At 57.1% G+C, this 21,318-nt stretch overlaps 2 protein-coding genes across 2 annotated transcripts in view; one reads left to right on the top strand and one right to left on the bottom strand.

Moving 5' to 3' along the window:
- Positions 1-40: 40 nt before the first annotated feature.
- Positions 41-3,651, top strand: RPL10A (ribosomal protein L10a). Its single transcript, XM_054803927.1, has 6 exons — positions 41-82; positions 301-375; positions 493-573; positions 930-1,078; positions 2,007-2,179; positions 3,450-3,651. The coding sequence occupies exons 1-6, from the start codon at positions 78-80 to the stop codon at positions 3,618-3,620; spliced, it is 654 nt and encodes a 217-aa protein (XP_054659902.1). The 5' UTR covers positions 41-77; the 3' UTR covers positions 3,621-3,651.
- A 2,640-nt stretch (positions 3,652-6,291) lies between these two features.
- Positions 6,292-21,318, bottom strand: part of SCUBE3 (signal peptide, CUB domain and EGF like domain containing 3) — a 35,968-nt gene continuing 20,941 nt past the window's right edge. The window contains exons 7-23 of the mRNA XM_054803785.1: positions 20,727-20,774; positions 16,897-17,013; positions 15,232-15,354; positions 13,317-13,433; positions 12,025-12,147; positions 11,311-11,445; positions 10,888-10,980; positions 10,683-10,799; positions 10,432-10,593; positions 9,952-10,155; positions 9,689-9,850; positions 9,214-9,381; positions 8,960-9,121; positions 8,514-8,711; positions 7,891-8,043; positions 7,622-7,701; positions 6,292-7,441 (exon numbers count right to left, since the gene is read on the bottom strand). Of these exons, the coding sequence (XP_054659760.1) occupies positions 7,292-7,441; positions 7,622-7,701; positions 7,891-8,043; positions 8,514-8,711; positions 8,960-9,121; positions 9,214-9,381; positions 9,689-9,850; positions 9,952-10,155; positions 10,432-10,593; positions 10,683-10,799; positions 10,888-10,980; positions 11,311-11,445; positions 12,025-12,147; positions 13,317-13,433; positions 15,232-15,354; positions 16,897-17,013; positions 20,727-20,774 (2,312 nt within the window). The 3' untranslated portion in view covers positions 6,292-7,291. The remainder of the gene's footprint in view (positions 7,442-7,621; positions 7,702-7,890; positions 8,044-8,513; positions 8,712-8,959; positions 9,122-9,213; positions 9,382-9,688; positions 9,851-9,951; positions 10,156-10,431; positions 10,594-10,682; positions 10,800-10,887; positions 10,981-11,310; positions 11,446-12,024; positions 12,148-13,316; positions 13,434-15,231; positions 15,355-16,896; positions 17,014-20,726; positions 20,775-21,318) is intronic.

Below are 21,318 nucleotides of genomic sequence, written 5' to 3'. Positions count from 1 at the left end.
CTCGCGAGACCGTACCCCTATTTATATCGCACAGGGTGCGGCCCCCTCCCTCCTTTCGGTCGCCACCAGCCGCAGCCATGAGGTGCGTTGGGGCTCGCCGCGCCATCCGCCGTCATCCGCGCCCTGCAGGCGGCTGCGGGACCGTCCGGGCAGGTTGGCGGGGGGCGGGCAGCGGGGGGCAGTTGAGGGGGAGCGCGGATGGGCCAGGGTGGGCTCGGGGGCCTGGTCCCTTCCTCTGCGGCCCGCAGAAGGCCCCGGCAGGGTCAGCCCTGAGCCCGCGTTGTCTTCCCCCCCCCGCAGCAGCAAGGTCTCCCGCGACACCCTGTACGAGGCGGTGAAGGAGGTGCTGCAGGGCAGCAAGACCAAGAAGCGCAAGTAAGAGCCCTCTGCCGCGGCGGGACCCGGCACGTCGCAGGCCCCGGGGCTTGGCCGGATTCTCTCCCTGGCCTGGCTGGGCCCTCACCTGCGCTGCTCTCCTCTCCCTTCCCTCAGGTTTGTGGAGACGGTGGAGCTGCAGATCAGCCTGAAGAACTACGACCCGCAGAAAGACAAGCGGTTCTCCGGCACCGTCAGGTTCGGCATCCTCTTGCTCCCACCCAGCCTTCGGCCTGCGCCGTCCCTGCTGCCGCTGGGCCCTGCCGCAGGGTAGGGCAGCCGCCACAACAGGAGGACGCAGTGCTGAACCGCTCGGGTAGTTCAGACCACCCCGGCTAAGCGGGTGCGGCTGGACGGACCCCTACCCTGGGTCTTAAAACATGAGGGGAGGTGTGGGAGGCCCCCGGGCTGTCCCCACCGACCTGCTGGAGAGGGCAGGTTAGAAGCTGAGGAGGAGGATTCCCAGGCTCTGTGGTAAGGTATCTCTGTGATGGCTGCTGTGAAAGTGTGCGTAGTGCTGGTGGTTCGTAGTAATTCAGACCTTCTGTCCCCAGGCTGAAGTCAACTCCACGGCCCAAGTTCTCAGTCTGCCTGCTAGGGGACCAGCAGCACTGCGATGAGGCCAAAGCAGTTGACATCCCTCACATGGACATAGAGGCTCTGAAGAAACTCAATAAAAACAAGAAGTTGGTGAAGAAGTTGGGTGAGTGGTGGTGTGGATCAGGTGCTGGGTTCCCTGGCTGTGTTGGGAGGGCTGGGTAAGCAAGATGGTTTTCCCTGTGCTCAAATTTCCATGTCATAGTTAACTGCAGGGAATAGAAAGTTGACCAGAGTCAGCCTGAAGTACAGAAATCTGTCTAGAAACTACCCGGAACAGCAAACAATCCTTTAGGAGTGCAGAAAGTCTGACAAGTGAGCCCACCAGGAGTAATAGTGATTGCTGTAAGGAAGGGATATAGGAAAATTGTTCCTGTCTCCCTGAAAGTTTCACCTTTAGCTGGTGTTCCTCACTTTACCAGTCAGGGAGCTGGAGCGCAGCAAAAGCTTGAGTAAAGCTGGAAGTGAAAGTTTGCTTTAGTCCTGAAGTACTTAAAGGAATAGAATGAAAGTTTATTTTCACTTGGTAAGAGAGAAAATCCTTCCCTCCCTGGAAAAAAAAAAAATTTGATACATATCTTAGGCAGACAAGAAAAACTTCCCACTCAATCCATAATTAGCTATGGAACCATATGCAATTAGGAAATGACATAGGGTACCACAACTGCTAGCTAAGCCTCTGAGACATGTGATCCATCCATCCACCCACCCACATGCACACAGGCTGTGGTAGGAGGCTCCTGGTAGGGCTCAGAGTTCAGCATCTGTCACCTGTGGCTCAGCAGAAGGTCATTTTTTTTCAGGGAACTGTATACAGTTAGGAGTGTGCTGTCAGGATGCAAAGCTGGGTTCTGGCAGGTGTGGCTGTTAGGAGTAATTTCTAATATAATCAGCTTAGGTTCAGCTAGGGACTCTGAGAACATCAAAATGCATGTGGGGGAAGTGGAGCAGCGCAGTCTCAGCTGAACTGTTAGGTTGAAGCTTGGTGTAGGAACTGAGAGTCCACCCTTACTACGTTGCTTCTCTCCTCACAGCTAAGAAGTACGATGCCTTCCTGGCTTCCGAGTCCTTGATCAAGCAGATTCCTCGAATCCTGGGTCCAGGTCTGAACAAAGCTGGCAAATTCCCTTCTCTCCTCACTCACAATGAGAACCTGGTCGCCAAGGTTGATGAGGTCAAATCTACCATCAAATTTCAGATGAAGAAGGTAAAGCAGGGCTTTTCCTCTCCAAGGCAGTTACATACCCGAGGGTTATTTGTGGCCGGTGGTCACTTGTATGGAGCTGCGATCTGCGCTCTGGGCTGTAGGTGTCCCTCGAGCGTCTTCCTAAAACAGTGGCCAGTAACAACTGCTACACAGAGGCTACCCAGAACATTCAAGCTGCTGGCTGGAAAGGAGTCATCATTTATCTGTGGTTGAAAGATCTTAGAGCAAATTATTAGGAGATGATAGTGATGTTTCATTGCTGAGCACAATCAGTCGTAATTAACGCTTCTTACAGTAAGTGGGTGACACTTGCAGGGTGGGGCCTGTGGGCCAGGCGTGCTCCCTTGGGTCTGTGCATGCAGCACTGTTTTGCCAGAGGCAAGTTTGGGACTTGACTCTGCACGTGAACTTCGGAGCAGCTCTGTGTGTGTCTGCTCTCGCTGTCAAGATGAGCTGACTCCCTAAAACCAAAATAACCCAGTTCAGGCATTTTAATCTCATGTCAGCGGTCTAAATGTGACTCATGGGTATTACTGAGAATTAACAGCTCTGCTAGCTGAGGTGCATCCTTGGACTCCAGCTGATCTGGGCCTGGGGGCACAACAATTGGGAGGACACAGCAAATGTGATAGTTTGTAAATGCTTCAGCATTTTAAGTAACTGAGCTAATGATGTCCTGACACTTCGCCTGTCAGCTTGCTCGTAAATCCTTTTGTCTTCAGCCCTGGGGAACATCCACTTACAAGCTCCTTGGCGAGGCTGGCAGGCAGAGGCTCTGCCTCTGCATGTGTTGTGTGTGGAAAGAAAGGGCTGGCGGCTGGTGCCCAAAACAAAAAGTGAAGCTGGCACCGTGCTTAGCAGTGAAGTTTGGAGCTAATCGTCTGTACTGTGCCGGGTTAGCCACCTAACAAACTGGGTGTGGGAGCAGAGTTAAACCAGCGTCGGTTCAGCCTGGCTTGTTACGCATCCTTCCTGCTGTCCCCATCTCTAAGTCACCTTTGGGGTAGGACAGACCTACCCAAGCTCTCATTCAGAGTTGACATCCAGATGCTACCAGCCCCATTCGTGGGTGCCACATGCCAAATACAATGAGCTCTGGGGAAACACCCATGGCTAAACTGGAGAAGTCATCTCCAGCTGACAAGATGAGATAATTTCATACCCTGATGAGTTCAGATCAGCACTACGCTGTTTTGTCAGTCACTATAATCTTTGATTTCCCCACCAAACCTATACCTGCACAAGTGACCCTGGTGTCCGTGTTCCCCAGGTGCTCTGTCTTGCTGTGGCTGTCGGTCACGTGAAGATGACAGAGGATGAACTTGTCTACAACATCCACCTGGCCATCAACTTCCTGGTGTCCTTGCTGAAGAAGAACTGGCAGAACGTGCGTGCTTTGTACATCAAAAGCACCATGGGGAAGCCCCAGCGCCTGTACTAATTGGGCAGCAATAAACTTTTAGGACAACCTACAGCTGTGTGTTGGGTTGTGTTCCTCCAAAGCTTGTTGGGATGGGTTTGCTAAAGAGCTGCTTGCTTCCTTGTAGCAAGAAAGGTCTTGAATGCTATGGTGAGCTGATGGGGATGTGAATTTAAGTGGAACATCAGACTCATAGGGCGAGGGGCTCCTGCCCAGCAGTAGCTCATGAGGACTTGATGAGTGTTTTCCAGCTGGCCCCAGTCACCTGCAGGACCCAGAAGGATGGAGGGTGCTGGGGGGCTGTGGGGTGGGAGCTGCAGCTCAGCCAGGGGCTGGGGGCCAAGGTAAGGAGTGTTTGCCATGCCCTCTGCTTCCCTCTAAGCTAGTCCCTGTCCAACTCCGTGTTCTGGGCTAAAAATGAGAGATGTGGCAGCTAATTAATGCATATAAATAAATAGTGTAATGACTAGTGAGCTTATGGAAGTTGTAGGATTTAAGCTTCTGGGGGAAAAAAGCCAACACCCTATGCCCTTGAAAAGCGCTTGTCTTTGCATCTGAGGGAACAAAAAAATGAAAATAGCTTTGGATCCTGCTGTTAGGAACCTTTAAAATAAGTGTCAGAGCCAGTTTCTGAAAGATCAACACAACACCAAGAAATTCCATTTAATAATTAAAAAAGACAATACAAAATGCAAACATTTCTTTTTACAAAGTTCAGATACATTTTTTTCTTTTAATCAAGTGCAAATAACTTTATGAACTACATATTTCCCATTTAATCATTTTTGCTGGAGATGGTAAGTCGTGGCCCACTGCAACAGGCAGATATAAATACTCCAACATGAAAAAAAAAAAGAAAACCCCACCTAACAACCCTTATTTATGTTCACCACGTCAAAACATTCATTACATCTGAGGTGGCTGATGATGCAGTTTTCAGCCTTTCAAACCTTTTCTGGGCGGTGGGTGTGGATGAAGAGGGGCTGAACTGCAGTGGGTAGGTACTGGTGGCCTGGTCGACTTTTATTTGGGGACTAAAATATTTGAGATACTTGGTGAAAAGAAGGGTAGGAGATGGTACCAGGTGTCTTTGGCCTTGACAGGAGGACATGCTGCCCTTCCAAAATTGCTTTAGGGGAGCAGAGGTGGTCAGTGCAGTGACAACCATGACACTGAGGCTCTGGGAGCTGCAGTCCCAGCAGGGTCAGGGTGACATCAACCCTGCTGTTAAATCACAAAGAATTAATAAACTCCTCTGTGAACACAAATGGCTGCATCGCACTGGGACCACCACAGTGGGGCTAGTCCTTCCCAGGTTGTTTTTACTTTTGCCACTGTTGTTTTTTTATTTTTTATTTTCTTCTAAATATAAAAGACCCTTTCAGTGGTCACTACTCTGCTGTGACTGCCCCACTGCAATTAAAAAAAAAAAAAAACCAAAACACCAACCCTGCAAATCCCTACAACAGCTTTTGTGCGTCAAAGCAGCTGCTTTCAGACACCAACCAAGTGACAAACAGTTCAGCCCACAGCTGTAGAGCTTCCAAACAGGCTGGGAGCTGGGCGGCAGGAGGGGTAAATCCACAGCTGGGATGAATCAGGACAGACTTTTCCCACCGACACATCTTGGGGACAAACCTCAGCCCCCTTTGCCAGCGCTCGCCCAGCCCGCAGCCCCTAATAGAGCCCAGAAGGAGCTCTCGGGGTGCTGTAGCAACACCGATTGAGGAGGGAAAACACAGGCAAGCAGCTGCCTCCTGGTTTCGGCAAGGACTGACCTGGGGGAGGACATGCAGAAAAATAAATAATTGTTCATTAGGAGCAAGGCTCGCCCCAGCTGTATTTGAGGGGACAGTGAGAGACAAGTGGGGACAGGGACAGGAAGGGACTGGCCAACAGGAAAGCTGCAGGCAAGTTGACCGCATTTAGTCCTGGCAGCTCCAGGTCTTTGAGAGGATGAAGATGGGGATCAAGGTGCAGGGAGGTGACAGCTAAGAGCTGGTTGCAGAGCTGGAAAGGGAGCAAGGCTTGGGGAGGAGGAAGAGGGGTGACCAGTGGCAGTGAAAGGGGGGTGGGGGGGGTGGCAGGACCCCAAGATCTGTGCCCTGCTCCCCAGGAAGGGGGGGTCCCACAGCATCCCGGCAGGACGAACATGCACAGAGGGATGGAGCCAAAAGCACCTGATGAGACTTGGAAGCACAAAGCTTCCCCAGAGCTGGGGAGGGTGCAGATCTCCATGCCTGGGGAAGAGATTTCGGGGCTGAGCAGAGGGGCAGCTCCCCTCTCCTGCCAGAGTGTGTCGTCCCCCTCAGTACCTGTCCTGGGTCTCCCCCAGGTCTCTGCTCATCCCCGAGCCCCTGCAGGGAAGCAAAATGGTTTGCAACAAGCAAGTGATGAAAGAGTTTTGCATCCTTCTCGCACTGGGGCTTGAACAACCCTCAAACCATGGAGGATCAGCCCAAAAGCACACAGCCACCTCAGCTGCTCCATCTCCTCCATGGACAGACTGAGATGCCTCAAACCCCCTGCAAAAATCCACCCATCACACACCAGGCAAGAGGCACCATGCCCCCCCCGAACAGCGGTTTTTATCGGGGACAATGCAGCAGAAAAGGTTGCAAGGTCTGAAAACACCATCCCGCCAGTCAGTGGCAGCCCAGGACTGGGTTTTTGGTTTTTGTTACAAATGCACATTCTCATTTCTCAGGCAGGTATAAATATTGTCATTTCTAGTAGAAAAAAAAAACAAAAACAAACAAACCCTTCCCTCTAAATAATATAAAGAAGACTCAAATGATTGCACTTAATACATATGAAAAAGGTAGAAAGGAGGATATCCTAGTGCACAAACATTTACTCCTGCTCTTCACAAAGCTTGCTTTTCTGAGTTACTCTTTGGCAGAGCTTGTAAGACAGTCTGGTTTCTTGGCACAAGTATCTGGGGTGGGGGGAAAAAAAACCCGAACCCGGCTGAAAGTCCTTCTCCTTCGCTCCCTGTTTTCTCCCGTGCAGCCAGACATTGTTCTCCGGGAACGTGGCTTGGCTGAGCTTTCCTCCCAGCACCAGCATGGCTCTCCAGTGGGACGGCCACCAGAGCCATCACGGTTGCCATTTGCTGGTGTGCTTTGCCAATCTCTCCTTTAAAATTTCCTTTTAATCAAGTATGCTTTTCAAAATTCTTTTCCCCCAATCTCTGCAAAGCGATGCCGATGCCCATGACTCGGGCACTGCAATAAATATGGCGTTACCTTCTTGCACTCCTCTGCGAAAGGGCTTAGTGGGGCTGCAGCCAGTGCCAGCCCCATGGGCTGGAAGGACGATGACACCCCCGCCCCGATGTCCCGGGCTGCCGATGGCACCAGGGAACGGGGACAGACCTGGCGTAAAGGAAACCAAAGGGAGAACAGAGGCCAGCGAAAGGACCAGCACTTCGGTTTCCTACAATGAAGAAGATGCTTCGGAAGAGAGGAGCAGCTTCGCCAGCGGCTGGATGAGACTGGAGCATCCGCCCCTGGCCGGGGGCATGGCTCTGCGGGGAGTGGTGGAGAAATCGTGGGGGGACGTCTGCGGGGTGAGAGGTGGCGGTCCTGCCAGAGCCAAGTGGAGGAAGGAGAAAATCGGAAAGGAGAAGGAAGGGAGAAGAAGGTTTCCTTGGCTGTGGGGCGACCCAGGGGCAGTGGGGGTGCGGAGGGCTATTTGTAAGGCCGGAGGAAGCTGGAGACTTTGGAGCGGAGGAGTTTGATGAAGGAGCGGGGCAGCATCTCCTTGTGTTTCTCTGTGTACTTGAAGTAGTTCTGGGGGTGCGCCAGCACATCGAAGAAAGCTTTGATGAGCTTTTTGTCCTGTGGGGAAGCCAAGCCGGAGGGAGGGTCACCATCCCACCCTGTGCTCCCCCATGGTGGCTCCAAACTGAAGCCACGAGCACAGGGAAGGCATGGGGGCACTCCTGAGGGAAGGATGCTCCTGCATGCCAGCATCCCCCAGAGCCCCGGGCAGCGAGGAACCAGTGGGGACACACTCACCTTGAGGATTTCCTGGTGGTTTTCAGAAGCGTAGAGCCTGCCGTCCCGCACAATGTCCTCCACCAGCTGCTCATAGTCCTCTGCAACACCCAGCCAAAAAATACGGTCAGGGGCACGAGCTGTCACTTGTCCCCAAACCTCTGGTCCCCGTCCCTGAGTTCACTCCTCCCAAATACATGGGAGGTGTGAACTGGGGGTGACCTGGGTACCACAGTGGGGAGGGAGGCACCGGCACGCTGGGATGGCATCCCCTTGCACCCTGCGCTCACCGTCGTAGGTGACGTAGGGGATCTGGAAGCCCCGGGCACTGTTGGCTTCACTGGTTTTGAAGTTGATCCACAGTTTCCGAGAGCGGGCGGTGAAGGCAATGGGCCTCTCGTAGGTTTGGCATGTCTCGTAGGTGGTAATGGAGGATGGGGAGGCTGTGGGGAAATGGCAAGGGGCTCTGCGATGCTGGATGCCCATCAGCGGAGCTACCCCCCAGCTTTACTGTGCTTAAATGCTCATGGTGAAGGGGGGGGGCACCAAGTACAGGGATTGTCTGCATTCAGTGAGGCTGAGCCCCCCCTGCACCCTCACGTTACATACCGGGGATGTTGTTAGTCCTTCCTTGCTCTGGAAAGCTCAGAACAGGTTTTTTTACCCCCAAAAAGGAGTGCTGAGAGCCCGGTGTACAACCCAGCCCATGCTTAGCCCATGCACATTCCCCTGATCCAGCAAGACACCGGGGCAGCAGGGTGATGCCGATTCCCCGGTTCCCCAATTCCCAAAAATCCCTTCCTGCCACCTGGGGATGCAGCTTTCTCCCTTTGCACAAGGCAGCTCTGCCAAACCCCAGCCTTTTCCTCCCCTGGCTTCTCCCATGAGCACTGCAGCACGCTCGGTTACCTACAGTTTTTCCGCATGACCAAGACATCGCCGCACTCGTCCTCGGAGGGGAGGAAGATCTCTGGCACCACGATGAGGATCTTGCGCTTGGGCGGCGGGTTGATGTTCCAGGTGCACTCGACGTTGGCAGGGTAATTCCCCGGGTAGTTGGGGGACTCGATGTAGCCCGTGTATTCGCCCAGCTCCCCTCCGCACTGCCGGTCTGCAAGGTATGGAGAGCTGGTTCAAATGGGAATGAGTGGCACGGGCTCTGGGACAGGGTGGGTTTACTGGGCAAGGGGGGGAAGTTCTCTATTAGCACTGCTCAATGCATACCCCCCACGCCTGCTTGCATGCATAAAGCACAGAAATGACCCAAAACTTTCTTTTAAGGGGTTTTTAAATAATTTTGAGGAAGGACCCCAGATCACCCCATGCCTGTCCCCCTCCATCACACCCCAGCTCGCCTACTTTTACACTGGGACACGGAGGTGGAGCCGTCGAAGTCGGTGGTGGTGTTGCCGGGACAGGCGATGCAGTAATTCTGCCGAAAATCGGGCTGGTAGGTGCCCACGGCGCAGCGGATGCAGCGGTGGACGCTCGTGTTGTAGTAATGCCCGGGGGAGCACTGGACTGGGGGTGGTCAGAGAGCAAAGGGGGCAGTGACAGTCACTGGCACAGCCCCACGGGGTGCCCCCCCTCCCCGGGGACCGTCTCTGACCTACCTTTGGTGTCACAGTCCTGGAAGGAGAGGGCTCCGTCGTGGCGGGTGGTCAGCCCCCCGCCACAGGGGAAGCAGAGCGCCCGCCCCACCTCGGGCTGGTAGGACCCGCGGGGACACGGCTGGCAGGGCTTGAAGCCATCGGCTGAGTGCTGGCCAGGGGGACACTGACCTGTGGGCACAGGCATTGCTCAGTCCTGGCGTGCCCCGGGCTCTCCCGCCCCATGCTCGGCTCCTCTCCCCCTCCCAGTCTTGGCAGCACTGATAAATCCAGAGTAAACACTGCCCTTCCCGGGGTCCCTTCTAAATGATAAATGCCCAAAATAGCAACTTCACAGGTCCTGGGGATGCTCAGGGCTTTCCCCGCTTCTGGATGGGGGCTGATGACTGATGGTTGAGGGTGCAGCCCTGGGCATGGTGCATGGACATCCCCTGGGGGTCCCTCCCAGCCCCCCACTGATCCTCCACACCCCCCTTACCCGTGCAGCCAGTGATGTTGGTGGCTCCCACTGGTCCAAAAGCATCACCGCGGGGACACAGGTCACAGGAGAGCTGTCCTTCCTTCTCCTGGTAGGTGCCAGGAGGGCAGGGGACGCACTGTTCTGTCTGGCCGTGGTAATACGTTCCCTGCGAGCAGCTAACTGAGAGCCGGGGGGGATGTCAGTGATGCGGCAGGGGGGCTATCACCACCAGGGGGGATGTGGCCGGTCCCCCTACCCGGGCACCCCACGACGCTCCTTACCACACTTGCCGCCCAGGCGCTGCTGGCCCGGCCCGCAGCTCTCCTGCCGCTCTGGGGCCACGCTCAGCTTCCTCGCCACCTCGTACTCCATCCCTGCAAAGCGGAGCAGGAACCGCTCCTGGTTGATGGATTTCTTCAGGGCTTTGATGGCTGACTTCAGCTTTTTCTCCACTCTCTGCCGCAGGCAGTGCAGGTTGCAGCTGGCTGGGGGTGCAGGGGAGAATGGGGGTGCAGGGGGAAACAGGGATGCAGTAAGAAGGGAGGGATGGATGGGGAGGGAAACCCAGCAGGATTAAAAACATTTCCCAAATGCTCGGTTGCAAGTGCTGCCCAGCACATCCCAGTTTGGTGCAGGATGAGAACTGGTTCGGCTCTCCTTGCTGCATGGGGATGGCACTGTCCCCCTGGTCCCACCACCGTCCCCCTGGTCCCACCACCCCTGCCTGCACCCAAGACAGGTCGAGCCAGCGCCATACCCACCTGTGATCTCCTCTGGCTTGATCTCCGCCTCGAACTCCAGTGTGATGCGTGTCACCTCCTTGTTGGAGGAGTTGCGAGCCCGGCGGCCCTTCCCCTTCTTGGACGAGTCACACTTGAGGTTGACGAAGGCAACCTGGCAGTCAGAGCAAGGCGCCGAATCACCTGAGCATGGGGGGGACAAGTCAGCACCCTGTCCCTCCTGGGGGGGGGACACAAACATCCCTGCCTCCCCCCCCGCCATCATGCCTCACCTTGCACCCCAGCCTTCCCGGCCTCATCCTGCTTGCCCTTGGCCCGTGGGTGCAGGTGGCACTTGGCATCCTTGATCTTGAAGGAAGCCTTTTGCTTAATTGGCGCAGCGACAGTCTCTAAAAGAAAAGGTGGGTGCTCAACAACCCCGATGCGGGGCTGCCTGGCTGGTGGGCACGGGGACGGGCACCCCGGGAGCCCCCTTACCGAGGCACTGCTGGCTGCTGTTGGCGGGTCTTTGCTGGCCGCCCTGCCGCAGGACGGGGGTCCCACAGCTCACTGTGTAGCTGTTGTCAGACTCTGTGGGAAGGAGGAACAGGAGTCGGGGGTGCCAGAGTGGCTGCCCGGTCCCCGTGATGCTCTGCCAGGATGATGCAGCGAGGCACGGCTGCACCATGAGGGGATGATGCCCAGCACCCTGCCGTGGGGATCCTGCACCAGGGACCCTTCCCATGGATCTACACTCAGCAATGAGCACCCCCCCCCCGCCAGCAACCACCTCCCTCCCTCACCCTGGCCACTATTTGGCGATTCTGCCCTCTGGCCATGCTCCTCTCCCCCTCCAGTTTGGGCCACACAGGGTAATGGGGACCTCCCTGCCCGTGCCAGCAGCAGCACCGGCACTGGTACCTGGCAGAAAGTGAGCCTTGGAGGCGCAGGTGAGGGCACAGCTGTCCTTCTTGCCCGTCTTGTTGCAGGTGAGGGTGGCCCGCGGCGGCACCGAACCTGGCAGGCATTTCACCAGCTCTGAGGGACACGCTCCGGCTGGTGATGACAAGTGAGGACGCCCGTGGCTGGCACAGTCTGGGAACCTGCGAGGGACCCCTGCACCCTCCCAGGTCATGGGGGAAATCACGGGGGAGGAGAGGGTGCCAGAGCGTGGCATGGGGACCCTGGATGAGCATCCCAAACCCCCCAGCTCCTCCTTGGAGACGTGAGATGTGACTGCTGGGACTTCAATTTTTTTAGGGGTGCAGCCTGTCCGCAGTGAAGGGGAGGCAGTCAGGTACCAGGACATGGCCAGGGCCGTGAAAACAGCTCCTTTAGGGATATTTGCTGGTGCAAATGCTCATGACCAGCCCCGAGAATGGTTGAAAAAGCAAAAAGATGACCAAGAGCAGAGGGAGCAGGGCAAAACCTTATGGCACTTCCCATCCAGACCCATGAGAGATGGACATGGGGCCCCAGCCAAAAGCAGCCCTCCCCAGAGCATCCCTGCACTTGGACGTCCCAAGCCCCCTGTGCTCCCCCTGCCCTGCCCTTAATCCCAACAGCCCCAAGTGACGGAGGGGCCATGGAGCATCGGGAGCACCCCCAGCCATGGTGTGTCCTGCCCCAATGTACCTATACAGTCCTTTTTGTTCCAGTGCAGCTTGCAGCCGGCAGGACAGGTACACTGGTAGCTGCCAGGAGTGTTGATACAGCCAAATTTGCAGCCGCCCCGGTTGATGCTGCATTCGTCTATGTCTGTGGGGAAGAAGGGAGAGGCGGTGGGCGAGGGGCACCAGGAATCCCCCGGCTCTGACACTGAATCAGTGCATTGTCTCAGGGCTGTGATTTTGGATGGCTAAATTGCGTGATCCATGCCCAGCTGGAGATGGGGGACACGCACTGCAGGGCGCTTCCAGCCGTGCCTCCTGCCTGCAGCCACGCCAGACCCACGGGGACGAGGGAAACCCCAACTCCCAGTGTCCCCAAGGGCCGGGCGGTGACGGGTGCAGCCCACCCAGGCTGAGCCCAGCCCCGGCCCCGCGGCGGGCTGGGGAGCTGCGGGGGGCAGAAGACGGAGACGACATGGAAGCACTTAGCAGCCAAATTCAAAAGGCAGCTGCTCGGCAGCTCCGGCCTCTCTCCCCGCAGCGGGGACCCTCCACCCTGGCCTGAAACTGAAACCGATCCTCCAGGTCTGGCAGGAAGCAGGGGCAGAGGTGGGGAAGCGGCCAGGGATGGAGCTGCACCCCAAACGCCCCTCCCTGCCCAGCAGCCCCTTCTTGGGAGCATCGGTGGGAGCCAGCAGTCCCTCTGCTGCAGGGTCACAGAGAGCATCCTGGGGGCTCTGCTGGCTCACGCCAGCTGCGTATCTTGGGAGCATGAGGAGGGTCGCCCGCCCTTGCTGGCCAGGCAGCGCCGGAGCACCCGGCCTCGTGCCACCATCTCCCCAGGCCGACAGCACCACTGCCGCGACACGCTCTGGCAACCTCCCCCAAAGCGTGTTTCATCTGCCTCCCCGCTTCCCGGGGCGCCACACACCCCCGCCCTTGGGAGCTATCTGCCTTGTGAAACTTAAATCGAACCCTTTTGATGTTCCCCTTCCCACCCCATCCCAGCTCCCTGCCAAAAACGCCGGGGATTTCTCCCTCTCTCCCGCTGCAGACAAGTCGCAAATTGTTCCTGTCGCTCCGTTTGAAGTTGCAGACACCAGCGCCTGGCTGTGAGCCCTCTCTCTGCCTGGCCCCAGCTCAGAGTATGCAGGGAACCGACCCTCCCCACAAGCCCTTGGGGTGAGCAGTATCCCCAGGAGTCCTGCAGTGACTGTGCCATGGGGCTGCCCCATCCCTGGGCACCCTGTGTGCCTCCCCAGGACCTGAACCCAGCGGGGTGATGGGTTCCTCCTGCCAGCATCCAGCCAGCCCTACCTCCGCAGTGGGTGAGCCCGTACAGTATGTAGCCCTTGTTGCAGAGGCACTGGAAGCTGCCGGGGGTGTTGATGCAGAGGTGGTCGCAGGTCCGGTCGAAGGAGCACTCGTCAATGTCTGGAGGAAAGGCAAGGGGGGGAAAGTGAGGGCTGGCACGATGGAGGGGCAGCCCCAGGCACAAAGGCTGTCCTCTACCTGCTCCAGCAAGCTGGAGGCTGCACTGGGATTCTCCAGGATCTAGCACCAGGATACTCCAAGACCCTGCACTGGGATGCTCTGAGGATCCAGCACCGGGATGCTCTGAGACCCTTTGCACCCACCCTGCCTGCCTCCAAGCTCCCTCCTTGCCCGGTCCAGCTGCTACTACATGGGAGCAGCAGCACACTGCACCAGCATCCCCCCCGCCGCAAGCTCCTGCAGCCCCTCTGCACCACAAACGGGCCAAACAGGGCCAGCACCCTGCCCTCGGCACAGGGTGGCTGTGAGAGCCCTCGGCTGCTGCCCGGCCAGGGCTCTGCCCTGTGCCAGGAAGGGATGCTGCGCAGGCAGGTCCTGCCCTGGGGATGGTGCCAGCGATGTCTGCTCAGCCCCGCGGGGCACCTCGCTGCGGCAGGGAGGCCCTGGCTGGGCGGGTGAACCCAATCTGGCGGGTCTGAGCATCGTTTCATTGGCTTTATTAAGTTAATTGCTGTGCTCACGTCAAACTCCCAAGAGCATAGAACCTGGACGGAGATGAAAGCGGTTGCAGCCCCGGAGCGCACCAGCTCCCTCCTTTCCTGGCCACGTACTTTCAATAGGCAATATTTGGGCTCACACGCACCCGCTGTGCTGGCCTTGGTCATGGGCTGCAGGGAGAGAGCCCCGTGCTCCCCTGGGCATGGCTCAGAGACCTTCTGGGTCATTTAAATCTGCTGGGTTTGTGTGCGATGCGCAGCAGGATGTCAGGACAGAGAGAAAAAGGTGGAAAAAGTGGCACAGAGCAGCCAGCTCCCTCGGAGTGAGCAGGATACATCTTCACCCATCCCCTCCTGCCCTCCAACAGACGGGGGAAGGAGGAATCCCTTCGGAAAAGCCACCGAAATCCTCGCTCTGCCTCGATGGCTTGCAAACACAGTGCATCCCCGAGCAGGGTGTGATCCAGCCCGTGCCGCAGGGCGGCTGTCGGGGGAGAAAGGCAAGGCAGGACACGTCCTGCTGCTCTTCCCGTCCCCCATCCCAGCAAAACCACGGTCTCTCTCTCGAGAGAGAGAAAGCAGCTGGTGCATCAGTGCCTGTGCTTTAGCAGGGAGCTACAGTTGTGCTGCTGCACGATTGGTAGCAAAAACTTTGTGCAATAAAGCAGAGCAGCTTGGGAGAAGCCCAGAGGTGCCAGGGTGGGTGCTGAGCTCAGGATGCCCTTGCACGACACATGGGATGCTGCTGGGGTTCCCAGTCCCTCTGGCACGGGTGCTCCAGAGCAGAGCGATGGTCCTGGGCTTGGGGCATGCTCGCTGCCAGAGCTGCGGGTGCGGATGCTCCCTGCACCCGGGCAGAGCTGCATCCCAGCCCATGGGGCTGCAGGGAACATTGTGACCATCATCCCAGCCGTGAGTAAGGCTGGAGGATTTCACCTGGCATCTGCCTAATTGCTGGCTTTAACTCTGCTGCGAGAAGAGCCCAGAAATCCCTAACTCGGGAGCGGGGCTGGGATGACAGCCCAGCTCTGCAGACCAAAGGGCTAAACCCCAGACCAAAACCCAAATCCAACACTAATTCCCCCAAAAGATGTATGTGGTCCAGAAGAAAGCAAAGAGGAATGAGTAACCGGGCCAGCACTCCTCCAGCAGCAGCTGTGGGAGGGCTGGGAAACGCCGGAGGGCAGGGAGAGCGGACGTGCCCGGGCAGAGCAGGGTGCTGGGGTCCCGCTGCCCCTTACCTTGGCAGTTCCTCTCGTTGATGAGCAGCTTGTAGCCCTTCTTGCAGCTGCACTCGAAGCTGCCCACTGTGTTTCTGCAGATGTGGTCGCAGCCACCGTTGTTGAGCCGGCACTCATCGATGTCTGGCAGGGACAGGGGACACGCGTCACACCCCAGCTGGGATGCTCGACCAGGAGAGCGGGGTCCTCCCCTCCAGACCCCATCCCAACCAGGAGCCAGCAAACAGAGGAAACTCTTTGGGCTCTGCTGGTCACTGGGGGAACGTGGCTGCTGGTTTTATCTGCATTTGGGGAGCCGACGTATGACACTGGGGAAGGCCAGGGCTCCTGGGCACAGCTGCCCTTGGAAGTGATGCAAAACGTTTAATTTCTGCAGGTCTCAGCATCCCCCGGAGCACGGCCAGGAGCCAGGGCCTCCAAAAGAGCCTCGCAGCCTGGGGGAAAGCACCAGACCAGAGTCCACGGAGTCTCAGGTTTGGGCTGGGGACCAGGAGCAGCAGGAAGAAAGCCTAAGCTGGGAGGGGAAACCCCCTCCTTCAAAACCAGCTGCTCAGCAAAATACATACTTTTCAACCCTCGCCTCTCTGCTTGCCACTTCCTTCCTGCCATAAACAAAGCTAAAAATGATGATGCACAATAACTGCAAAGAGCCCCAGCAACCTGGAAAGAGGCTGGGACTTGGTTTTTTGGTTGGGTTTTTTTTTCTTTTTCCACTAATCACAAAATTTACTGCTAGGAAATGACCTGTAAAATGGAAGGAGACCAGGAAGAGGCAGCTGCCTTCCCTGTCCCTCCATCCCCCAGCTGCCAGTGCCGGGGCAGGAGCTCTGACTCTCTGGGGCTGGGACTCTCTTTTTATGACTGCGAGGGACCGAGCTGTAAACCAGCCCGCAGCCGTAATAAAACCCCCAGACACAGGGGAGGTGGCTCCGGGTTATTGCATGTTCCTGGAAACTGCAGAATTGGAGGGTACTCTGATAAAGTAACAGGGAGCAGGGGGGTTCTGGAAGCAGTCAGCAGGTAGACAGGCAGCCGGCAGCAGGACCGGCTTTCCTTTCAACCGAGGTCAAGTTCCTGGAGCTGCCGAAAGACACAACGCAGGCGCTGGCCAGCCCTGGGGTCACGGCGTCCCCTTGCCCGGGGGGGGACAGGTTTGGATGGCTGGGGTGACCAGTCTGGACTGCTCCCCCGGCAGAGGCAGGTGGATGGGGATGTCGGTGGGAGCGTGCAGAGGCGCGCAGCATCCCAAGGCATCCTCCCACACGTGGGACACAGCGCTTGGGCCTGGCCAGACGGTGACCACACAGGGACTCGTGTATCCCAAACGCCCAGAGCGGGTGCGGATTTCCCGCGCACCCAGCCCCGACCCACGGCAGCTCCCGCAGGAGAGACTGAGGCAGTGGGGTGCAGTGAGGCGAGATGGGACCCTCCAGCCCCTCAAGTGCCATGCCTCCGACTTGACCTGACCCTCTTTTCCTCCTCCCCATAGGCTTCCTGGGGGAGCAGGGCCGAGCACAGCACCTTCAGCAAGATCCCTCTCCCCACCCCCACATTGCTGTGGGTAACATTAAGCTGAGCTAAAACTGAGGCACCAAGGACTAAGGGGGGGTCTGAGGCACCCTAGGGTGAGCAGTGAACACCCCAGCCCCGCTCGCACCCACCTACCTTTGCATGTCTTCCTGTCCGACTGGAGCATGAAGCCCATGGGGCAGCTGCAGTGCACGCCCGTCGCCGCGTCGTGACACTTGCTGTCACAGCCCCCGTTGTTCACGGCACACGTCTCTGCACGGAGAGGAGAGAGAGTGGCCGAGGTGAGGGACTAGTGTCTAAAAGGCTGGGGGGGGGGCACGTCACACCACCCAGGTGTCCCCATGCCGCAGCCTGGGAGAGGCAGTGGGTGCAAACCTCTCTGCAGAGCCCACCAAAATCGCCCTTGGCTTTTCACGTAGCCATGATGAGGTCATGCAGCCCCTGAATTAATAAACACCCCAGATACAGAGCACGACAGCTGGGGGGGGCGGGGGGGTAAGGCATTAACGCTTGGTAATCCTGCAGCATCTTCTGCCTCTGCGGACAACCTGGTGCTCGTTGCCTTTCCCATCACCCTGCCAGGCACCTGGGTGCTACCCTTCCCCGGGGATTCTGGAGGTGAAATAAGGGCATGTGTGATTCACCCCAGGTTGCAGGCAGCGCTAGGGCAGGAAAAAAGCACCCAGATTTCCCGGTTCGCCATTCAAACCCCTGTGCAACCCTCCTGCCTTCCAACAACCTGCTCTTATATACTGGGTATCTGCATTTGAGGCAGAGAGGGGAGTGGAAACAGCCCCAGCCCCTCGTTAGAGGATGCTTTATTAATTGCAGGCAGGGAACAGAGCACTGCCCAGCCATCCTGGGGAGGACTGATTTAGGGACACAGGCAGGGATGTGCAGGCAGAGCTGCTGCCTGTTGCGAAACAACCAACATTCAGGGTGCTGGGAAAAGCGGAGGTGGTTCAACAGAGGCTCTTTCCTCCCGAAACGCATTGGCTTTTCAGCTGACAGAGGGAAAAGTGGCTCTGCGGGATTAATCCTGCCACTCTCAGCCTCCATGCTGGCATCGGGGCCGCTTGTCCCCCAAAACCAGGGTCTGGTGGAGCCCAGCTTTGGCAAGTTCACTGAGGATGAATCAATTTTCCAAGTGACAAAGTCACAGCCCTTGATGTGCAGAACACATCCAGAGCTGGGTGTCTCTGGGGGTGCCCAGGCTGCAGCTCCCTGGGGATGCAGGTGCACAGCCCCAGTCCCCCATGGGATGACAGGGGGGTCCCGGCCCCCTCGCTGTCGCCACTGAGCAGCAAAGCCACAGGTGACCCCGTGCTGCCAGTCCCTAACCGTCACCCGCCGCTTGGGCACGCCAGCCGGTCCAGTGTCATAGGCTAATTTGGGAGATGCTTTGTATAATTAGAACCCACACACAGAGGCAGGCAGCATCAGTGGAAAAAAAATCCAATTAAAAAAAAATGCTAATTGTTTCAGTATTATCAAAGTCAGCTGTTGCTGGTAGGACTAGAAGGGACACTAATTTAAATGAAGCATTTTCAGCTTGACAGCTTCCCTGTGAGATCAATCCTCAATTTCGGTCCTAACCACCAGAACAATGGTTTGAAGTGCATTAAGTTGTTCACAAAGGATAATAAAATATTCCTTTTAGAAGGCTGGCTGCTTGGATAAATGAGGCATTTGGGCTTCAAGGAACCCAAGATGAAAATGCCTTGAAGAAATTCCTTGGAAAGAGCAAATCCCAGGTTCTCCCGCTCTTTGTGAGCGCCGCATGGGATAGGAATGACTGAACCATCCAGCCATTTGCCGCAGGGTGAGGGAGCTGGGATGGCTCTGTGCTCGTCTTACCGCTGCTATTTTTATGATGTCCCATAATAAGAGAACAAAAGGGACCATTTTATGAAATTAATAGCCAGCACAATTACAAAACCTAATGGCAAGGGAGGGATTTCTGCAGATATTATTTTTCCAGCCAGGTCCTTGCTCTGCATGCAGCCCAGCCGTGCCAGGATCGTCCCCCCCCCGCGCAGTACCGGGGTGAAGAGCACGGTGCGGGCGACACCGCGCTGAAGGGAAACCTTCTGGAAGCCCAATGAATTATTAAATGCCAGCCTTTGTTCCAGGAGCTGATGCAGAAGCAGTCCAGGGAGGATTAATTTAACAGGGTTGCTGCTGGGATGAGACGAAGGGCTTGGTGCGGGTGCTGCTTTCGGTGGGACCAACGAGCTGAAGAAGCGGCTGCACAGAGGAGGATGGGGCTCTCCAGGGAGTGAGGTGTCCTGGGCACACTTCACCATGCTCACAGCCTCCTCCAGCACTGCGACACCCATGTCCCCCCCCAAGCCCCTTTGCACCCTCAGTAATTTCGGCTGAGATGTAAAGCAAGCCCTACCCGCCATCCCATGCAGGATGTGGCCGGTGCCTGGGGCATGCGTGGGGTGGGAGCAGAGCCAGCACAGCTGGAGGACCACTGCAAACCCCTTTGCAAAATGAGGACCCTCTCCTAGGCTTGCAAAAAGCTTTTGCAAACAGGCTGGGGGCTGCCAGGGTACCTGCGAGGCAGCGGGGGTCAGGCAGCACGGGGCTGGGCGCTGGAGGCTGCTCGGGAGCGGGGCCCCCGGGAGAGCGGCATTGTTCAGTGATGCCGGCAGCCCGGGGGCTGCTCCCAGCCTGGCGCGAGCTGGCGTGACTCACCCAACCACACAGGGCTTTGGCGAGGGCCTCCATCGCTCGGGGAGGGAGAAGACAAAGCAGCTTGCACACACACACACACACACACAAATGCTCTTTACCACCCTCCTCCATCCCAGCCCCGGTCTTGCATCTCGACTGCCGTGCCACAGAAATCCTCGCCCTGCTCGGCACCCTTTACCATGCTGGCCATCACCGGGGACCGACCAAGCCCCTGCCCGTGCCCCGCAGCACCCTGCCTGCACATGCTCCGGCTTCACCTCCACCTGCCAGGAAGCGGCAGTTGCGATCCCACGAGCCTAAGGAGATAATTGTGCCGTAATCGGGCAGATTACAGCCGGTTGGCTGGAGCACAGTGACGGCACGGAGCTGGGGGTCCCCCCTTCTCCTACCCCTGGGGGAAAGGCTCTGCAGACCCCTCTGAAAGCCACGGTTGTACTCCCTGCCGTTGGTGAGCCGTGCACCCACAGGTCCTCCTGGATGTGCCAGGAGTTTGCATGCACCCAGCACGTCCATGAACAAGATGCCCCGCTGCAGGCAAGTTGCTGCACTGTCAGACTGCCTCAGTTTCCTTGTCGGTGGAGCAGAGGAATCACCTTACCTTTGTGAAGGGCTTAGACACCTGACGGGGGGGGAGGTTTGCAAAGAAATCCTTGGGGAAGCAGCCAAGGTGTCCAGCCCAATAAAAGGTCATTGCAGCTCTGCAATGTGCCGCAGCTCTGGGCGGGTTCCTCTGAGCATGGTCAGGCCAAACCCCAGGACCCCCCCAGAATGTCCCCGCCTGTGCCCACAGAGGGGACTGTCTGCAAGCGGGTGGGCTCTGCGAAGGGGTAACTCTGGGAATGCACAGTGCAGAAACGGGCATGAGCGTCCCCCTCCCCATCACGCAGTCGCCGGCACACCGCTGCTAGCTCCTTGTGAGCTTGCTTGGCAGTGGTGGAACGGGACAACTATTGCCACAGGCACTGGAAAGTGGATTATCACCCCCTGCACCAGGCTGGATCGACCAAAGCAATGCGAGAGCCCCTGCCTCATGCAAGCACAGCCAGGGGAGGGTTTCTTTCTCTGTCCCCAAAAGCAAAGTCCGCTTGCAGCCCGAGGCCAGGCTTGCTCTGCGGATTTTAAAAGCAGTAGTGGGGGACAGGGTTAGTGAGGCATGCGGTTAGCGTGACAGCTCAGCCCCCCAAGCCCAGTTATGATCTCGAGATGAGAGACCATCTACAGTTAGACCCCTTCGTAGAGATAGAGAGAACAAAAATATTTACCATTAGAAAACGTCTCAAGGATAACGTGTTGCTGGAAGTGTCTCTCCCCTGTTTAACATTATAAAAAAGTGATTTAGAAACAGTGTCCAGCAAGGAGCTCGGTCGGTGTCACACATCAAAGGGTTCAACTCTGCTGCCTTTCCAGCCTGGTGGAAATTGTCCCTTTGGGTTTTTTCTCCCTCCCTCCTCCCAAAAGAGCCAAACCCGGAGGTTTGGGGCTGGTGCTATCAACTCCTCCATCACGCTATCCAAAGCATTCTGTGTCCCGCAGCCTCTCCAAACCCCCTCCAGTTTCACGCTCTGTGTTGGGCTGCCCAGAGCCCCGTGCGAGAGGGAGGAAGCGTGTTACAAGGAGTGTTAGTGCAGCCCATTAGTTTGGGGAATCGGGTCCTTGCTGGAGCAAAACAGCGCGTGCTGGGGTGGGTTGCAATCCCTGAGAGGAGCTGTATGGACACTGTGTGGCCGTGGGCTTCGGGAAGGCGACCGGTGGTACTTGCACCACTTAGATTTAGCAGCCAAGCCAATGGTGAGCCCAAATTCTAGGTGCGCTTGTGCTGCTCAGCCTCATCCATGTGTCAGTGCACCCGGGTGC

Source organism: Grus americana, chromosome 25 (genome assembly GCF_028858705.1).
Source record: "Grus americana isolate bGruAme1 chromosome 25, bGruAme1.mat, whole genome shotgun sequence".
Classification (NCBI taxonomy): domain Eukaryota; kingdom Metazoa; phylum Chordata; class Aves; order Gruiformes; family Gruidae; genus Grus; species Grus americana.
Note: the sequence above shows the minus strand (reverse complement) of the source record. Positions and strands in the feature narration are given on the sequence as shown.